Source organism: Lepidothrix coronata, unplaced genomic scaffold (genome assembly GCF_001604755.1).
Source record: "Lepidothrix coronata isolate B3197 unplaced genomic scaffold, Lepidothrix_coronata-1.0 Scaffold46, whole genome shotgun sequence".
NCBI lineage: Eukaryota > Metazoa > Chordata > Aves > Passeriformes > Pipridae > Lepidothrix > Lepidothrix coronata.
In genome coordinates, this window is record NW_016690226.1 from 1,727,755 (window position 1) to 1,746,684 (window position 18,930).

The following is an 18,930-nucleotide window of genomic DNA, read 5'->3' on the forward strand; positions in this document are numbered from 1 at the left end:
CTACACTCAGTATAGGGGAAAATGCTGCAAGATTTTGCAGGAGAAAAGAGACTGAAACTACTTTAAATAGACTATTTCAATATTAACTGCTCCAACCAGTTGCAAATGATACCATTGACCTATTACATAAATGGCAGCTCAAGTCAATTAAGTTTAGGTTCTTCACATTTGTTTTCTGCTTCCTAAGCCTTTCCCTCCCATTGCACTTCATGATTCATGTTCTCAAAAAATAAAAGCAGTAAATAAGTGATCCAGGCAATGGTGGATCTATGCAGACATGCCAAACATGCCTCAATGCAACCAGAAAATTCCAGCTTTATCCATCCTGAACTAAGGAGGAAGGAGAAGACTGGACTGATGGCAGAATGATGTTGAGCAGGGTAATGAAAAATCCTGCACAGCTTTTTCTGGTTTTTCAGCTTCTGAAGGTTGATTCCAATCTCTGCAAGTTCATTGGGATGCCAGAGGGAGGGTGAGGAAGGGATGGAGTCCATGACAGGAATGGTGGCAAACAGGTTTATGTGTTGGCTGAGACTTGTAAAGAAATCTTGGTCATTCTCGGCTGTTTGGATTGTGTCCTGAAGGTATGGATGTATGTGGCCTTCAGAGCAGGCAATATGCATATGTGCATGAAAACTACTGAACAAAGACATCCTGATAAGATAGGATGAAGAAAAAATCTCCAGGTAGAACTGTATGGTTTGTTTGCAGATTTGCTCTGTTTATTTCTTCTCTGTAGGAGTGATTATTCACAGTTCTCTCTTGGCAATAAAAATGCATTTCAATTCTCCCATAGAGTGACCAAACATATTTTTGGATTATTAATTTATTGTAATATTCCCAGCTCTGAGAAATCAGTCTTGCTGAGAAGCATCCTCTGTTCAGACATGATGAAGTAATGTGGCCTCCAAGCCAACAAGAATCCCACATCCTCATCTGCTCCTCTCCCATGTAGTCAGAAATGTAATCTGATGTTTTTCACACTGCCAAACGTTTGTGGCTGACAGTACTGAAGGCCTCTGTTCCTTCAGGCAATGAAGCAATGAGAGAGCTGCCTTTGCATATTTTGTGCCTTGACTCCCTTTTTCCAGCAGGCTTTCCTACCCTTTCCACCTTTCCTTTCACTTCTTCTGCATGAGATCTCTTTGCACAGACTCTCTCAGGCCTTATTTTAATTTACCTTGCTGGTTCGTGGATGATGTACAATGACCATTATGTGCCATGCTTGCATCTGGCTGCGACCTCATTGTGAAAACCAGGAACCAGGCTGCTGGTAGTGCTCGGTATCCTCTGACTCAGATGATTTATTCCCCATCCTGCTCACTGACCTGGCATCTTAGTTTTTCACATTCCTTACAACAGGGACTTGTGCCAAGCAAATGTTTCCTGGGACCAGGACTGACCTAAAACTAGCTATAAATGAAGCCTCCTACTCCCAACACTTGGCAGCCCCGCCCTCCTTGACAACTGGGGAAAGCCCCTGCAACATGTGGTATGCTGGGAACCTCCTGTGAGAACTCTCCCTGAAATCTTGGCCATCTATCTTTAGGAGACTGCTGCAGAGGAGTTGAGGATGACTGTTGAGGGTTAATCCTCAACTGGAAAAAAAGGTAAGGGTGTTTCTGACTGTGTTAAATTGCACCAAGGTGAAATTCCAGTATAGGCAATGTCATCTGCACTTCTTGTACATTCACTAGTTGAGATAAACCCTGTAAGAGAGCTAAGTGATGAGCAGTGAGCTGCTCTGGCTACCCAGGGCTGTTGTTAACTGTGAGAGAATGCAGGACTTCTCTATTTTTCTTGAGGCAACGCTCACCTTTAGCACGGTACTGTGGCTGGCACAGAGTCTGGAGCCTGTAAAGCCAAGTTACTTCAAAAAACTCTCTGCAAATGAGCAGCCTAGTCCTTTTACACCTCTCTTCTGCCTCCACTATCTGATCCTTAGTCTTTAAGTAAATTATCTCATGATGCAAAAAAAAAACCAAAAAGCCCCTCCAACTAGTAAAGCAGCTTGAGAACACCTGTTTCTTCTGATTTAGTCTTCCTGATTCTTACAAAGGAGGAGGAAAAGAAAATTTTACCTGATATTTTTCATACTGGTTCAACTCTATCTTATGTCTGGGTGTTGGAGTTTTTTTCCTTTTTGGGTTTTACTTACCTAGAAACTTTCTCTGTTTAATAATTATAATGTGTTATTCTCCTTTCTCCAGAACTGGTTGTTCCCATGTTCGTGTGCTTTGTGGTTCTTTCTTAAGCAGCTACAAAGTTTTCTTTCAAATCATTTCCTCTCACTGAATTCAAATATTTCCTGGTCTTTTCAGATAAGGGATTTAAACTATACAAGTATGTAGTCCCTGCAGCAGATGTGCTATGGAAGAAAACAGGTCCCATTTTAAGATGGATGACATAATTCCTATGAGTTTTCTAGGTTTGCAGAATGTTTATCTCACACTGCAGTTTGCTAAGACATGAGAAAATACCTATTCTGTTTAATTATGGAGTGAAGCAAATATTCAAGTTTTAACACTCATACTGTATCTAACTTTTGAGGGCATCGCGACTTGGGCAGGTCTGAGCTTTGCAGGTCCCATTCATTTCTAGTCCTTAACACTGAAACACTAAATGCATGTGGCGAGGCATGTTCTTTCAAAAGTTTATCCTGCTCAGGTGGAAAATTAACTCAGAAATCTCACTGTCTTTCTCTGTCTTGATCTTTATGATTCTGTTCTTTTTGCTGTTGTTGATGCCTTGTGCCAGTCTCCTTCACTGGGCTAAATTTCCTTCTCTGCACTGCTTGCCTTTTCCTTTGCTGCCAGGTGACCTTTAGCCCCATCCAGTGGAATAGCAGCTAGATGTTCTGTTGCCCACAGCTTCTGGACTCTGGGGCGCAATGAGGATGTGTGAGACACCAGTATCAAATGCTCTTTCACACTGAGTGGTTAGATTGCTTCCTGATTAACAGCCAGTTTGGGAACTTGCCTAATCTTGGTTTTGGCTTGGATGTTGTAGCTGTGGCTTCCAATACAACCTACACAGACAATTGTCCTAAGTCAGGCAGGCAAAAGAAACTGGGTGAAATTGTGTTCAAAGACTTCCATGTGTTTAAGCACCCTGATTTAGGGGGCAGTGCTGATTGGAGCATGAGCAGCTCTACAGTGTACCTTTTATCTAACTTTCAAACCATGGGAATGCTGTGGGGCAGTTTAGGATTCTCCTCTTGCCCTATGGCCAAGTCATTGCTAGATTCTGTGGCACAAAGAATAGAAAAATACTGTTTCTTGTACAGAACTAGTAATTGGCTCTGGCTAACAATTTCAGAGTTCAACAAACATGATTTTCTTTCTCACTTTGTGTGCCAGTTGCCATGGTAAGCAGGAAGCACAACCCAAGCATTTCCCTAAAGGGAAACTGAAGTCATGAAGGAGGTAGGAAAGGGAGACAAGCTCTGAGTTCAGCTGCTGAGTAGGAAAAAAAAAAAAAGTACTTCATTTAACCTAATGATTCATCTGTTTTTTAGGGAGAACAGTGAGCAAGCTGCACTGCAAATACATCCACCGAGGCTACAGCCACAAGAACAGCCCCCCCCCTTCCTTATTTTGTTTTTTGTTTTGTTCCCAGGATAGAAGGGGCACATACTAATAATATTGACTTCCATGCTACAGCTCAGAGACTGGATTAATGAGAGTCAGGGAACTAAATTCATAATTTGCTTAAGTTCTTGCTTGTCCTTTACAAAGCAACGAAGTGCATATATGATGCACCAGAGGCTTCATAGTAACTTCTGTTCCAGCTTGGCTTCCGCTATACAAACACTGGGATCCCAAAGTTTTTCCATACTGCACTCTGCATTGCTCTGCATTATTACAGGCAAGGCAGAATTCTGCAGGAGATGTGCTAAATGGGATGACACGGTTGTACGTCACGGAAACTTCAGCATGGTAGAACTAGAAATTGTAAGAAAAGAAGATAATTTTACCCTTGAAAATTTTAAAGTATGTCAGGTAACAGTAATTCTACAGAAGTCTCCGAGCCCTTTCTTCATCTTCAGAGCTGCAAAGCAGCTGCAGTCCTCATAACCCCAATCAGAAAAGTGTGTGGTTGGGCCCTAACCTCTAATCCCCACCATCCAAACCCACACAAACACAATTCAGTGCCCTGGCCACTCACACAACAAAAGAGGGGCTCAAACTCCATGTCAGAGGAAGACAACAATGTTTACACTGCATTCATAAACCAAATCCGGGGGAAAAGAAAATGTTCCAAAACATCACTAGGGCACAGGTCTGTTTTTTATGAAAACTCTAGTTTAATCTAATGGCTGAGACCTGGCAAAACATCTTTCTTTTGTGGCTTTTGTTTTTNAAAAAAAAAAAAAAAAAAAAAAAAAAAAAAAAATTAGGCACGGGGGCAGGCAAGTCCACACAGAGGAAAAAAGCTTAACAAAAATGCAATTCATCAGAGCTAGCAGGAAAAATAATCACAAACCAGAGTTAGTGGGATTGGGACAGTCCCTTTCACAGTGTCTGACTTCCAGCCCTTCCTTTGACCTGGCAGCAAATAATATTTCAAAGGGGACCAGTGCCTACAAACACAAGATCTAAGGTCTGGACTGCTGCACAGAGCCCTCAGAAAGCTCTTACCTCTTGCCATCCTTCCTTTCTGGGGCTGTTACAGTCCTACTCCATCTCCAGTCAAACTCAGTAGCAAGCTTTCCATTCCTTGCTTGGAGCAGAACTAGTTATCACCAAGCCTTTTCATCAATTGAGAGCAAGCAAAGGCTAAAACAAATAGGGATCAGCTACAGCTTCTCCCCCCACCGTTAGAGGTTTTTATTCATTTTTTCTAGAGGTGGAGACAAGCAAAAGGGCCAGCTGCAAAACCTGGGCATGCTTGAAAGATAATATATGCTTCAGTAGACTGTTTGCATTTTCAAGGACTTGGGAGAAGATTATGGTGGAAAGTTAAATCAGTCCTTGCACTCTGGTCTCCCCTGATCTTATTCCTCCTCTCCCTGGACAAGATCCTGCTCAGGAAGGCGTATTCAGGCCTTCTGCCCACCACAGATTAGCCAGAACTAATTAGCTACTTTGTGGGCAAAAAGCCCACATTTGATCTCACACTCTCAGTGCTGCAAAAGTTGCAGCAGAAAACAGTTCCATGCATCAGCCCAAGTTTCACAGATGTGTAAAATACTATTTAGGCAATTCCTTCATTTTAATTACATTTCATTTTTAATATATTTATATAGAATGATCTTATATATATATATATAAATTTAAAAAGTGTTCACCACGACAGGCATTTCAGAATCAATAAAGAAAGAAAAAAGATTTTTATTGCACCATTTGGACTCTGGATGAGGGAAAATGTTGCAGGCTTTATGGATGCTCTCTAATACAGATCTAAGTTCCTCTGAAGCTCTAAAGGTGAAAAAATAAGTACTTCGGTCTTTCTGCAGTCATACCATGAGAAGGACATCCCAGAGGACTGGGATTTATAAGGTAAAACACAGTCTTCCTTTCTGTTTACTCTCCTGCAAATAAGGCAGCTCCCACACGAGCTAACATTAACCGTGTCCCTCCTTTCTGTCAGGGGATTCTCATCTTTGCCAGCTCAGCCATTTCACTCTGAGCTACATTTAACAGAAGCTGCACAAACCCCCGACTACATGGGAAGAATAAGTGCAATTTACTCACTTGTCTTCCATTGGTAAAAGTCCACAAGCAACATATGCTGGTGATGTGTCATGTCTGATACTGGGGCCATCTGCAAACTTGGGAATAACCTTTACACTGTTCACAGTCTCAGGAGAATTGAAATGTACTGCTGGGTCCCTAAAATGATCTTTGTGAAGCTGCAGAGGATGAGCCAGTCTATTTAGTCTTTTCAATACCAAGAACAACCAGTGTAGCTCTCTAGTACAAAAAATTCAAATTCTGGGCCAGACTCTTCTCCCATAAATCTAATCTATCCCTCTTCATAATGCTTCACAGATAAACAATTAAAAAACAAACAGAACTCCAAACAAACAAACAAATAAACACAAATCCCAAAACGAGGAGAAAAACCCATAAATCCTTTCTTAGAGAGATCAGGACTGACCCTAAAACTGATATCAGGGATAGCTTAATGAAGTTGGATCTCAGGAAGCTCCTGCCACACAGTCAGCACCATTCAGTGGGAGATGGCATCTGTCTTCTGGTTCTGGCCAACTATCAAACTCTGGTCCTTCAAGCTGACTGCAACTACCAGTATCAACATGGATCCATCATCAAGCATTACAGACTCCGCAGAAGGCTGAGTCTGAAGGTGAGAATCATGACACCTGTCCAACGGTGCACCTTGCAACTAAGCATGTACTTTCAGCTCTGCAGGACCTGAGGCTTTATCTAAGCGCTCTTGGAACATCAGCTGAAGGCTGGAGATGAAATTGTAGATAAGACATATCATTACAGCATCTCTGCTTAATTAAAATCCAGGACCCGGATCTGAGTTCAAATTCTGAAACATCCTTAAAAAGTATGGTCTGGATACAGATTTTAGTTGAGGTTGATCTTTAATATTAAGTAAAGATTTCTAATAATTTTTCCTTGCAGGAGTTTCAACACTTATGCCAAAAGCACTATTACTTACCGGAATGCTGTTAAGAGCTGAGACAGTGTATTATATACAAATTGCCAGACCTCATTTCTTGTTCATACATCAACTTATATGAGAATAAGGAGGGGGAAAAAAAAGTGGTTTCAGCATGCCAAGGTTTCATCACATTTTCTTTTTTCTTCTGGTACATTATTTTGTGAGCTTCTTTAGCTCTCTTCCAGGTGCCTTGGCTGTCAAAACTTCTAGGAACTCAGAGAATAAATCCTTGTCCAAAGTAAACTATTTTGTTGATGCAAAAAAAACCCTGGGCATCATTTCCACAACTTTGCCTTCTTCTAAACTCTTACAGTACCTCATATCTCACTTTCCTGAATCATTTGCCATTAACCCAGCCATGGTGATTAAAAGCTTTCTCATGAGGCAATAAAAAAGGCATTTGGGTGCCATGTTAATGCAGCCTAGAGCTGTGCTAACTATGAGGAGCATGGAGGACTGGCAACTCCCTGGTTTTTATAAGAGGCTGCACAGGCATCTTATGGTCTGGGAGTAGAATTATACGATTGTCATGAAGCTGCATATTCTGGGCCTGTGTCCACAGCTTGCCCAGCTAAAGCATAGGCTGACATCTGTGAGAGAAAATGGACCCAAACAAAAACTCCAGGCTCTCGTCTGGTTTACTATTCTCCTTTAACAAAACCGACAGCATGGATTTAGTTCTCTGCTCTGTTGCCTCTTATATGGCATTATGCACACATGAGGAGTACAGTGGGGAGGATCAAAGACTGCAACTGGTGACAGGGAAAAGCCCTCTTGTTTTTTCACACTCCCTTTGCATATGGCAGGAGAAAATTCTGCTGAAAATATATTGCTTGCATTTGTGGACCCAAAACTTCTAAAAACTACTCTGGTACCTCTTCCCATTAGCAATCAAAGAGTGGAGAGAAAGCATCATACAGGCTCAGGGCCCTCCAACCACAATAACACTAATAAAGTGACAGTCAGACTAGGAGCTCATGGGTTGAGTTTACTAACCATTTGGAACTGCTAGTACTTCAGAAAAAAAGCCCTAAACATACGTCCTTTGGGAAATTCTGGCTGACCCTCATTTTGGTGGCTATAGCACTTCAGAACAGATGCTCTGAACAGATGCTTAAACTATAGCCCATGATACCCAACAGAGGGCCTACAGACTCAGACATCTCCAGGAGTGATGGCCCCTGTAAGTGCCATTACAGGGACAATCTCAGTGCTGGCAGCAACACCTGTGTACCTGTCTCCTCCGTAGTCACTAGTGACACTTAAATTGCAGAGACAGCCTAGGCTGTGCCTGACCTTGCAATCACCCACGGTCACCAAGCAGTCAATAGACGAGCCTGTGGAGAATGTAGAGTTAGAGGCTTTATAAAGGAAGCTTTAATTCTATTCCCACAGCAGCTGTTCCATATCTGAACCTGTATTTTCCTGTAACATTAATGTTCCCTTCAGGAGAGACTTTAATTCACTTCAAATCTCCCTCTCAGGACTTGTTCATGATCTGTTCTGCAGTCCCACAAATCATCCTCTTTACCACACTTTTAATCAGTCTGAAAGCGCTGAGGTCCGGGGAGGTGACAACCAGCCATACTCTCAAAGGAATAGTGTAAAATCACAAGGAGTGGAAGTTTCAAGGAATAAGAAGCACCTGGGGACATGCCACACAGTGGCAATGAAAGACCAACGGTCAAAGATATGTCAGTCAGGGTACAAGAGGGCAATAGCCCAAGAACATGCAGATCAGGAGATCCTCTTTCTTTTCTCTCCTGTTGGCAGTGTGGAGCTCAACCAGAGATAGCTGCAGAGGTGTCACCTGGCTTTAAGCAATGATGAAAATAGTTGATACTGGACTTTGTTATGACCACATCTTGGCTGTCATTGATACCAGCCTGAGAAGTCTCTACACTGGGCAGCCAGCTGCACACTCATTCCTCAGCCACATGGATCTTGTCTACCCGAGGAAGGTGTGGCTGAGCACACAAAACTCATGAGCAAGACTTGGAAGATTAAAAGAACAACTAGGCGTTTCCTGTACAGCTGCTTTCATTCCAGCGCTTGCACATGCTGGAAAGAGCACATCTTTGATGCAAGGATAGAGCTGGGGGCAGTGTTCAGGTTGTATGTTTGTCATTGGAACATCCTTGAGTGTCTCACACCCTGTGTGACTGTGACCTGCTCATGCCAGCTTCACTTTCCCCTTCAGCTATCCCCAGCCTCTTGCACTGTTTATTTACACTGTCTAAATCAAACAGTCCTTCACTAGTGTCTGGGAAACAATGGGAAGAGTTCCTAAACATCTGGATCTACCTCCTCAGCACCCTGGGCTGCAGTGTTTTGTAACAGGGTTTCTTTCAAGCCCTGTTTTCTAATTATACAGAGATTTATTTTTCCTTTTCTTCCATAGGGAGGATGAGACTTTCACAGGGCTTGTTAGACAATAAGCACGAGAAAATGCAAGTTCCCTGGGACTGGCTTACAAAAAAAAAAAAAAAGCAGGCAGTGAGGGACTAAGCAGAGGTGAGATAGGGAAGGAAAAGCAAGACAAAGAGACTATGACCTTCCATAGCAAAAAGCTTTGCAGGAAACCATTGAGGATTCAAGTCCATCTTGCACAAAATAACAACAGCAAAATGGCAACAGAATTGGTCTTGGACACTCCCATCCCAACCACCACAGAAAAGGAATAGGAGAAGCAGCTGCTATTCAATCTGCCTCCCACTTCGTCCATCCAGAATCACGGAGCGCCTCTGGGGCTGGTAAAAGCAGCTGGTAGATGTCTCCAGTCTCTGGCCATTCTTGGGGATGGTCATTTTGTTCCGCAGTGTCACCCCCTCAGGTGTCGTCCGCGAAGTCTCAGACAGATCACCACAAATGGGGCTCAAAGAGGTGGTCTGAGTGGGGCTCCTTATGGGTGATAACAATACCCTGGAGTCTGCTGAAGTGGTGGGGTGGTCCATAATGGGGAAAGGGGGACTGAAGAGAATCAGACTTTGGGGCCTCCCGGGCCTAGATCTATAGGAAGGCTTGGAGAACCCTGATGGCCTCTCTATCTTTGAAGACTGTGGGTTATCTCCAGCTGTCTCCCCTCCAGAGGTGCGCTTTCGGCGCAGAACGGGGGCATCCAGAGACGGGTTATGACTGGACTGAGATGGCTCCAGTGGAGGGCCAAGGCTGCCATGCCAGGGACAGGCTGAGTCCTTCTGAGCTGGGTCACTGTTTTCTTTCTCTGCTTTGGCTTTCTTCTCTGTCAGAGGGCTCTTGGGGGCCTCCAAGTGACTCCAAGCCACCCGTGGCGTTTGCCTGATGGTCTGCTTGGCTTCTGCCTCCTTCTTCTCAGCAGGTGGAACAGCATTCTGAGCCTGCAGGGGCTGGGGGATCTGGGTGTACTGAATCTTGGGCGGTATCACAGGCACAGCTCTAGCCTGGCACATCTTAATCATGAAGGAGGTCCTGACTGCCGACACACTGACGGGGGCAGAGTTACGACGGCCAGTGCTGGCATGGGCCACTGCCAGGTAATCCAAGTCTAGATCCACAGGGGAATTGAAACTAGACCCCCAAGGAACACCTTTACTGGCAGCAGGGCAGTGTGTTGGCAGGGATGGGACAGAATCACTGCTTTTTACTTCCTTCTGCCCATATAGGAGATTCCCAGGGAGAGATGGCACGGACAGGTTCTCGAATGTGAAGAAATCTGGGGCTGGGAGGAGCGAATCCAAGTTGAGGGAGGAAGGCCTAGTCTTTACTTTGCGAGGTGTTTCTTCACCTTTATTACTCAGCTGTGACTCAAGGGCAGAGCACAATGCTTTGGTGACAGTCTCTCCTCCCAGGGCAGTGTCCTGAGAGATGGATAACTCCTCCTTTGTGTTCTTTGTCTGTGAAGAACTGTCTGGGCTCTTTTGGTAGGGCAAAAACAGCTCAGGCTTTGAGGTCCAAGGGTTTTCTTTGCTCACATCCACTTTCTTTTCCTCTGGCTCTGAAAGAGGTATTCTGTAGGGTCCTGCTTTCTCAGCTGGTACTTCCTCCCTGCTGAGGGCATACTTCAGCTTCTCAGGTTTTGGAGATTCTTCTGGAGGACTTGGGCCATTCTCATCTTGTGTTGCTTTGCCCAAACTAGAAGGAGAGATGGGTTTTGTTTTGGACAGCTCACAAGTCACTGACAGAATGTCACTGTGTGGTTGCTGCTGGTCAGTGGCATCTATGAAAGAGAATGGGATAGTCCATAAACTCATCACTGTGTCTTTACTGTCCAGGGAGAGGCTGCGACTGAATCGTGGTCTAAGGCCTGTCTCTGCTCTCTGGCTCTGTGGATGAAACTCCTGTATCATCTTCTCCTGAATGTCCTTAGAGGTGGGGGAATGGAGAGGGCTTGTAACCCACTGGTGATCCTCCCATGGCTCCACAAGTTCTAAGCTCTGCACATTATCTGTCCAGGCGTCCTCATCATCCTGGTCACCAGCATCCTGGGTTCTGCTAACAGCATGGCCCTCCTTCACCTCTGGGATTCCATCTCCACTCAGTGCCTTGGAGGAGAATGTGTCCCTTTCATCAGTAGTCATTATCTCTTGCTTCTCCCTCTGGGTCTGGACTCTGGTAAGACCATCCTTTTCCCTCTGCTGCTGGCAAGTGCTATCTTTTTCTCTCCCTGACTCTGGACGTGCTCCTTTGGAACAAGAAAATCCATCATTTGGGGCAATCTTATTAAATTCCGATTGACTATGAATCTTCTGGTCCAGGCTAGGAGCAAGACATTCACTCCTGCTGTCCACCATTGGGTGGTGGTTCTTTGGAGTGACTGTACCAGTTGGAAGAGTGCTCAGTTCAGGTAGGGATGAGCCACAGCTCTGCTGTGCAACTGCATCAGACTGGCAGTCGTGAGGGCTGTCTTGTCGCTCCATGCTGCTGGCACCAAATAAGGGCACCTGAGTTACTTGTGATGCTCTGCTTGAAGGTGTCTGCTCAGCTAGTGTTGGACTCTGCCCTGGACCAGAGGAAAGATGGTCTGTTTGTACTGAAGAAGAAGATTCAGAAGTTCGGCTTGTCTTGGGGGCAGCTGCTGGCAAGAGCAAGAGCTCCTCTTCAGGTTCAATAATTTTCAGTTCCTGCTGTATCTCTGGCCACAGAGGTTCTAGAAGGGCATTTGCCGCGTCCTCCTCAGTCTGAAAAACAAAAGAAATGCCATGACCTGGGAGCTCACAACTCTACCAGTAAATACCCCTCAATTTTCCCCAAACAGCTCTCTCAGAACAGAGAGGGTCCCAGATGAGCACGTTCATAGGTACAGAAATACAGACACACATATGGCTACCAGTTCAAGGAAGGAAATACATCTATAAACAAGTGGGGTTATGGAGGAGAAGATCCGAGGTGCAGCCAAAAGGAGGTCTGGACAGATGTACTGAAACAGTGAGCTGAATGAGTAGCTGGAATATTTCAGCCCATTTCTCAGCTCTTCCCATTCAGGCTCGCTTGGCCTTGCCAGAGAATACACATTCCCAAAATGCACACAAACGCGAATGAATAATCTATTCAAGGAGCTATGCCAACAGATCTTTAAATAGCTGTCCAGAGATGAGTATCACTGTAAGAAACTTGGTGAAAAGGCTCTGCTAGAGATACAGAGGAGGCAAAAATAGTAAGAATTTAAAAAAATTTGTGTGAGGCGAATGGAAGAATAAAGGACTGTTCAGGCTGTCCAGGACAAATGGGACAGCAAAAATAGAAGGGAAATTCAGAGACCGTGGGTCAAAATGCTCAGACATCCGGACAGTCTCACATCTGGAGAGTCTCAGAGCAGACAGATTGTAAGGGCTGAAATTGTATAGTTACAGGAAAAGAAGACCAAAAAGGGACAGTAGGTAGTTATGTAAAGGTAAATCACCACATGGTGCTGTGGATAGAAGTGAAATCAATTCATGGTCTATTCTTGACTCTGCTTTGCCTAGGCTGTGGACTGAGTTTTCACAACTACAGACACACAATGAAACTTTAAACAACTTCTCAGTCACTACCATGACATGGTCCCCCACCTTCATTCTCATGTCTTCTTCCTTACCACATCTCTTAGGCATGATCCTTCTTCTGTCTTAGCTGTCTCTATCTCCTGTTGATGACAGCTTCCTTCTGAAGAGACATCCTTCATATTGAGCTGTCCTTGCTCTGCTCTGTCTTCCGGGAGTGGCCCCTTATGAAACTCCGACACTGGTGTTTCTTCCAAGGTGGCTCTCTGTTCTAAGGACTGCTGGGGGCTCTTGGTGCTGCTTGTGCAGCTGCTTTGCCCACATGTCTTCTGATTTTCTGCAGCTGGCTGTGGAGTTTCTAAGGACTCAGGTTTCCTGGCTGCCACCAGTTCCTCAGGGTGAGAGCCTGGATCAGAAATGCAAGTGAAAGATGTAACTGTTTGTGACTGAAAACTTGTGTCCCGAGAAAAAGTGGTGCTGCTAAAAGCCAATACCAACTAAAAAAGATGAAGAGCTCCCTCCAGGCACAACAGGATGTTTCTGGGAGGCCATGGGCACTTCCCCGGTCTCTTTGCTGCAACAAACACCAACCTGACCTGCTTTCAGAGTCAACACCCACCCTGCTACAGCTTGGTCTCTTTTCCACCACAAGACCAGGCTGGAGAAACCTCCATGCCACCAAGCTGTGGGGCACCTCCAGTAGCACAACTGAGGATCCACCCCCCCCCCCNAACGGTGCACCTTGCAACTAAGCATGTACTTTCAGCTCTGCAGGACCTGAGGCTTTATCTAAGCGCTCTTGGAACATCAGCTGAAGGCTGGAGATCAAGCTACAAAATAGACATATCATTACAGCATCTCTGCTTAATTAAAATCCAGGACCCGGATCTGAGTTCAAATTCTGAAACATCCTTAAAAAGTATGGTCTGGATACAGATTTTAGTTGAGGTTGATCTTTAATATTAAGTAAAGATTTCTAATAATTTTTCCTTGCAGGAGTTTCAACACTTATGCCAAAAGCACTATTACTTACCGGAATGCTGTTAAGAGCTGAGACAGTGTATTATATACAAATTGCCAGACCTCATTTCTTGTTCATACATCAACTTATATGAGAATAAGGAGGGGGAAAAAAAAGTGGTTTCAGCATGCCAAGGTTTCATCACATTTTCTTTTTTCTTCTGGTACATTATTTTGTGAGCTTCTTTAGCTCTCTTCCAGGTGCCTTGGCTGTCAAAACTTCTAGGAACTCAGAGAATAAATCCTTGTCCAAAGTAAACTATTTTGTTGATGCAAAAAAAACCCTGGGCATCATTTCCACAACTTTGCCTTCTTCTAAACTCTTACAGTACCTCATATCTCACTTTCCTGAATCATTTGCCATTAACCCAGCCATGGTGATTAAAAGCTTTCTCATGAGGCAATAAAAAAGGCATTTGGGTGCCATGTTAATGCAGCCTAGAGCTGTGCTAACTATGAGGAGCATGGAGGACTGGCAACTCCCTGGTTTTTATAAGAGGCTGCACAGGCATCTTATGGTCTGGGAGTAGAATTATACGATTGTCATGAAGCTGCATATTCTGGGCCTGTGTCCACAGCTTGCCCAGCTAAAGCATAGGCTGACATCTGTGAGAGAAAATGGACCCAAACAAAAACTCCAGGCTCTCGTCTGGTTTACTATTCTCCTTTAACAAAACCGACAGCATGGATTTAGTTCTCTGCTCTGTTGCCTCTTATATGGCATTATGCACACATGAGGAGTACAGTGGGGAGGATCAAAGACTGCAACTGGTGACAGGGAAAAGCCCTCTTGTTTTTTCACACTCCCTTTGCATATGGCAGGAGAAAATTCTGCTGAAAATATATTGCTTGCATTTGTGGACCCAAAACTTCTAAAAACTACTCTGGTACCTCTTCCCATTAGCAATCAAAGAGTGGAGAGAAAGCATCATACAGGCTCAGGGCCCTCCAACCACAATAACACTAATAAAGTGACAGTCAGACTAGGAGCTCATGGGTTGAGTTTACTAACCATTTGGAACTGCTAGTACTTCAGAAAAAAAGCCCTAAACATACGTCCTTTGGGAAATTCTGGCTGACCCTCATTTTGGTGGCTATAGCACTTCAGAACAGATGCTCTGAACAGATGCTTAAACTATAGCCCATGATACCCAACAGAGGGCCTACAGACTCAGACATCTCCAGGAGTGATGGCCCCTGTAAGTGCCATTACAGGGACAATCTCAGTGCTGGCAGCAACACCTGTGTACCTGTCTCCTCCGTAGTCACTAGTGACACTTAAATTGCAGAGACAGCCTAGGCTGTGCCTGACCTTGCAATCACCCACGGTCACCAAGCAGTCAATAGACGAGCCTGTGGAGAATGTAGAGTTAGAGGCTTTATAAAGGAAGCTTTAATTCTATTCCCACAGCAGCTGTTCCATATCTGAACCTGTATTTTCCTGTAACATTAATGTTCCCTTCAGGAGAGACTTTAATTCACTTCAAATCTCCCTCTCAGGACTTGTTCATGATCTGTTCTGCAGTCCCACAAATCATCCTCTTTACCACACTTTTAATCAGTCTGAAAGCGCTGAGGTCCGGGGAGGTGACAACCAGCCATACTCTCAAAGGAATAGTGTAAAATCACAAGGAGTGGAAGTTTCAAGGAATAAGAAGCACCTGGGGACATGCCACACAGTGGCAATGAAAGACCAACGGTCAAAGATATGTCAGTCAGGGTACAAGAGGGCAATAGCCCAAGAACATGCAGATCAGGAGATCCTCTTTCTTTTCTCTCCTGTTGGCAGTGTGGAGCTCAACCAGAGATAGCTGCAGAGGTGTCACCTGGCTTTAAGCAATGATGAAAATAGTTGATACTGGACTTTGTTATGACCACATCTTGGCTGTCATTGATACCAGCCTGAGAAGTCTCTACACTGGGCAGCCAGCTGCACACTCATTCCTCAGCCACATGGATCTTGTCTACCCGAGGAAGGTGTGGCTGAGCACACAAAACTCATGAGCAAGACTTGGAAGATTAAAAGAACAACTAGGCGTTTCCTGTACAGCTGCTTTCATTCCAGCGCTTGCACATGCTGGAAAGAGCACATCTTTGATGCAAGGATAGAGCTGGGGGCAGTGTTCAGGTTGTATGTTTGTCATTGGAACATCCTTGAGTGTCTCACACCCTGTGTGACTGTGACCTGCTCATGCCAGCTTCACTTTCCCCTTCAGCTATCCCCAGCCTCTTGCACTGTTTATTTACACTGTCTAAATCAAACAGTCCTTCACTAGTGTCTGGGAAACAATGGGAAGAGTTCCTAAACATCTGGATCTACCTCCTCAGCACCCTGGGCTGCAGTGTTTTGTAACAGGGTTTCTTTCAAGCCCTGTTTTCTAATTATACAGAGATTTATTTTTCCTTTTCTTCCATAGGGAGGATGAGACTTTCACAGGGCTTGTTAGACAATAAGCACGAGAAAATGCAAGTTCCCTGGGACTGGCTTACAAAAAAAAAAAAAAAGCAGGCAGTGAGGGACTAAGCAGAGGTGAGATAGGGAAGGAAAAGCAAGACAAAGAGACTATGACCTTCCATAGCAAAAAGCTTTGCAGGAAACCATTGAGGATTCAAGTCCATCTTGCACAAAATAACAACAGCAAAATGGCAACAGAATTGGTCTTGGACACTCCCATCCCAACCACCACAGAAAAGGAATAGGAGAAGCAGCTGCTATTCAATCTGCCTCCCACTTCGTCCATCCAGAATCACGGAGCGCCTCTGGGGCTGGTAAAAGCAGCTGGTAGATGTCTCCAGTCTCTGGCCATTCTTGGGGATGGTCATTTTGTTCCGCAGTGTCACCCCCTCAGGTGTCGTCCGCGAAGTCTCAGACAGATCACCACAAATGGGGCTCAAAGAGGTGGTCTGAGTGGGGCTCCTTATGGGTGATAACAATACCCTGGAGTCTGCTGAAGTGGTGGGGTGGTCCATAATGGGGAAAGGGGGACTGAAGAGAATCAGACTTTGGGGCCTCCCGGGCCTAGATCTATAGGAAGGCTTGGAGAACCCTGATGGCCTCTCTATCTTTGAAGACTGTGGGTTATCTCCAGCTGTCTCCCCTCCAGAGGTGCGCTTTCGGCGCAGAACGGGGGCATCCAGAGACGGGTTATGACTGGACTGAGATGGCTCCAGTGGAGGGCCAAGGCTGCCATGCCAGGGACAGGCTGAGTCCTTCTGAGCTGGGTCACTGTTTTCTTTCTCTGCTTTGGCTTTCTTCTCTGTCAGAGGGCTCTTGGGGGCCTCCAAGTGACTCCAAGCCACCCGTGGCGTTTGCCTGATGGTCTGCTTGGCTTCTGCCTCCTTCTTCTCAGCAGGTGGAACAGCATTCTGAGCCTGCAGGGGCTGGGGGATCTGGGTGTACTGAATCTTGGGCGGTATCACAGGCACAGCTCTAGCCTGGCACATCTTAATCATGAAGGAGGTCCTGACTGCCGACACACTGACGGGGGCAGAGTTACGACGGCCAGTGCTGGCATGGGCCACTGCCAGGTAATCCAAGTCTAGATCCACAGGGGAATTGAAACTAGACCCCCAAGGAACACCTTTACTGGCAGCAGGGCAGTGTGTTGGCAGGGATGGGACAGAATCACTGCTTTTTACTTCCTTCTGCCCATATAGGAGATTCCCAGGGAGAGATGGCACGGACAGGTTCTCGAATGTGAAGAAATCTGGGGCTGGGAGGAGCGAATCCAAGTTGAGGGAGGAAGGCCTAGTCTTTACTTTGCGAGGTGTTTCTTCACCTTTATTACTCAGCTGTGACTCAAGGGCAGAGCACAATGCTTTGGTGACAGTCTCTCCTCCCAGGGCAGTGTCCTGAGAGATGGATAACTCCTCCTTTGTGTTCTTTGTCTGTGAAGAACTGTCTGGGCTCTTTTGGTAGGGCAAAAACAGCTCAGGCTTTGAGGTCCAAGGGTTTTCTTTGCTCACATCCACTTTCTTTTCCTCTGGCTCTGAAAGAGGTATTCTGTAGGGTCCTGCTTTCTCAGCTGGTACTTCCTCCCTGCTGAGGGCATACTTCAGCTTCTCAGGTTTTGGAGATTCTTCTGGAGGACTTGGGCCATTCTCATCTTGTGTTGCTTTGCCCAAACTAGAAGGAGAGATGGGTTTTGTTTTGGACAGCTCACAAGTCACTGACAGAATGTCACTGTGTGGTTGCTGCTGGTCAGTGGCATCTATGAAAGAGAATGGGATAGTCCATAAACTCATCACTGTGTCTTTACTGTCCAGGGAGAGGCTGCGACTGAATCGTGGTCTAAGGCCTGTCTCTGCTCTCTGGCTCTGTGGATGAAACTCCTGTATCATCTTCTCCTGAATGTCCTTAGAGGTGGGGGAATGGAGAGGGCTTGTAACCCACTGGTGATCCTCCCATGGCTCCACAAGTTCTAAGCTCTGCACATTATCTGTCCAGGCGTCCTCATCATCCTGGTCACCAGCATCCTGGGTTCTGCTAACAGCATGGCCCTCCTTCACCTCTGGGATTCCATCTCCACTCAGTGCCTTGGAGGAGAATGTGTCCCTTTCATCAGTAGTCATTATCTCTTGCTTCTCCCTCTGGGTCTGGACTCTGGTAAGACCATCCTTTTCCCTCTGCTGCTGGCAAGTGCTATCTTTTTCTCTCCCTGACTCTGGACGTGCTCCTTTGGAACAAGAAAATCCATCATTTGGGGCAATCTTATTAAATTCCGATTGACTATGAATCTTCTGGTCCAGGCTAGGAGCAAGACATTCACTCCTGCTGTCCACCATTGGGTGGTGGTTCTTTGGAGTGACTGTACCAGTTGGAAGAGTGCTCAGTTCAGGTAGGGATGAGCCACAGCTCTGCTGTGCAACTGCATCAGACTGGCAGTCGTGAGGGCTGTCTTGTCGCTCCATGCTGCTGGCACCAAATAAGGGCACCTGAGTTACTTGTGATGCTCTGCTTGAAGGTGTCTGCTCAGCTAGTGTTGGACTCTGCCCTGGACCAGAGGAAAGATGGTCTGTTTGTACTGAAGAAGAAGATTCAGAAGTTCGGCTTGTCTTGGGGGCAGCTGCTGGCAAGAGCAAGAGCTCCTCTTCAGGTTCAATAATTTTCAGTTCCTGCTGTATCTCTGGCCACAGAGGTTCTAGAAGGGCATTTGCCGCGTCCTCCTCAGTCTGAAAAACAAAAGAAATGCCATGACCTGGGAGCTCACAACTCTACCAGTAAATACCCCTCAATTTTCCCCAAACAGCTCTCTCAGAACAGAGAGGGTCCCAGATGAGCACGTTCATAGGTACAGAAATACAGACACACATATGG

At 45.5% G+C, this 18,930-nt stretch overlaps 2 protein-coding genes across 2 annotated transcripts in view; both read right to left on the reverse strand.

Moving 5' to 3' along the window:
* Window positions 1-4,374: 4,374 nt before the first annotated feature.
* Window positions 4,375-18,930, reverse strand: part of ARHGAP31 (Rho GTPase activating protein 31) — a 68,156-nt gene continuing 53,600 nt past the window's right edge. The window contains exons 12-13 of the mRNA XM_017814769.1: window positions 13,335-18,785; window positions 4,375-6,341 (exon numbers count right to left, since the gene is read on the reverse strand). Coding sequence (XP_017670258.1) covers window positions 16,326-18,785 — 2,460 coding nt within the window. The 3' untranslated portion in view covers window positions 4,375-6,341; window positions 13,335-16,325. The remainder of the gene's footprint in view (window positions 6,342-13,334; window positions 18,786-18,930) is intronic.
* LOC108497188 (rho GTPase-activating protein 31-like) lies at window positions 4,376-13,950 on the reverse strand. The gene is made up of 3 exons (XM_017814595.1): window positions 13,941-13,950; window positions 12,689-12,999; window positions 4,376-11,792 (listed from the first exon to the last, which is right to left on the reverse strand). Exons 1-3 carry the CDS (start codon window positions 13,948-13,950, stop codon window positions 9,333-9,335), a joined length of 2,781 nt encoding a protein of 926 aa, XP_017670084.1. The 3' UTR covers window positions 4,376-9,332.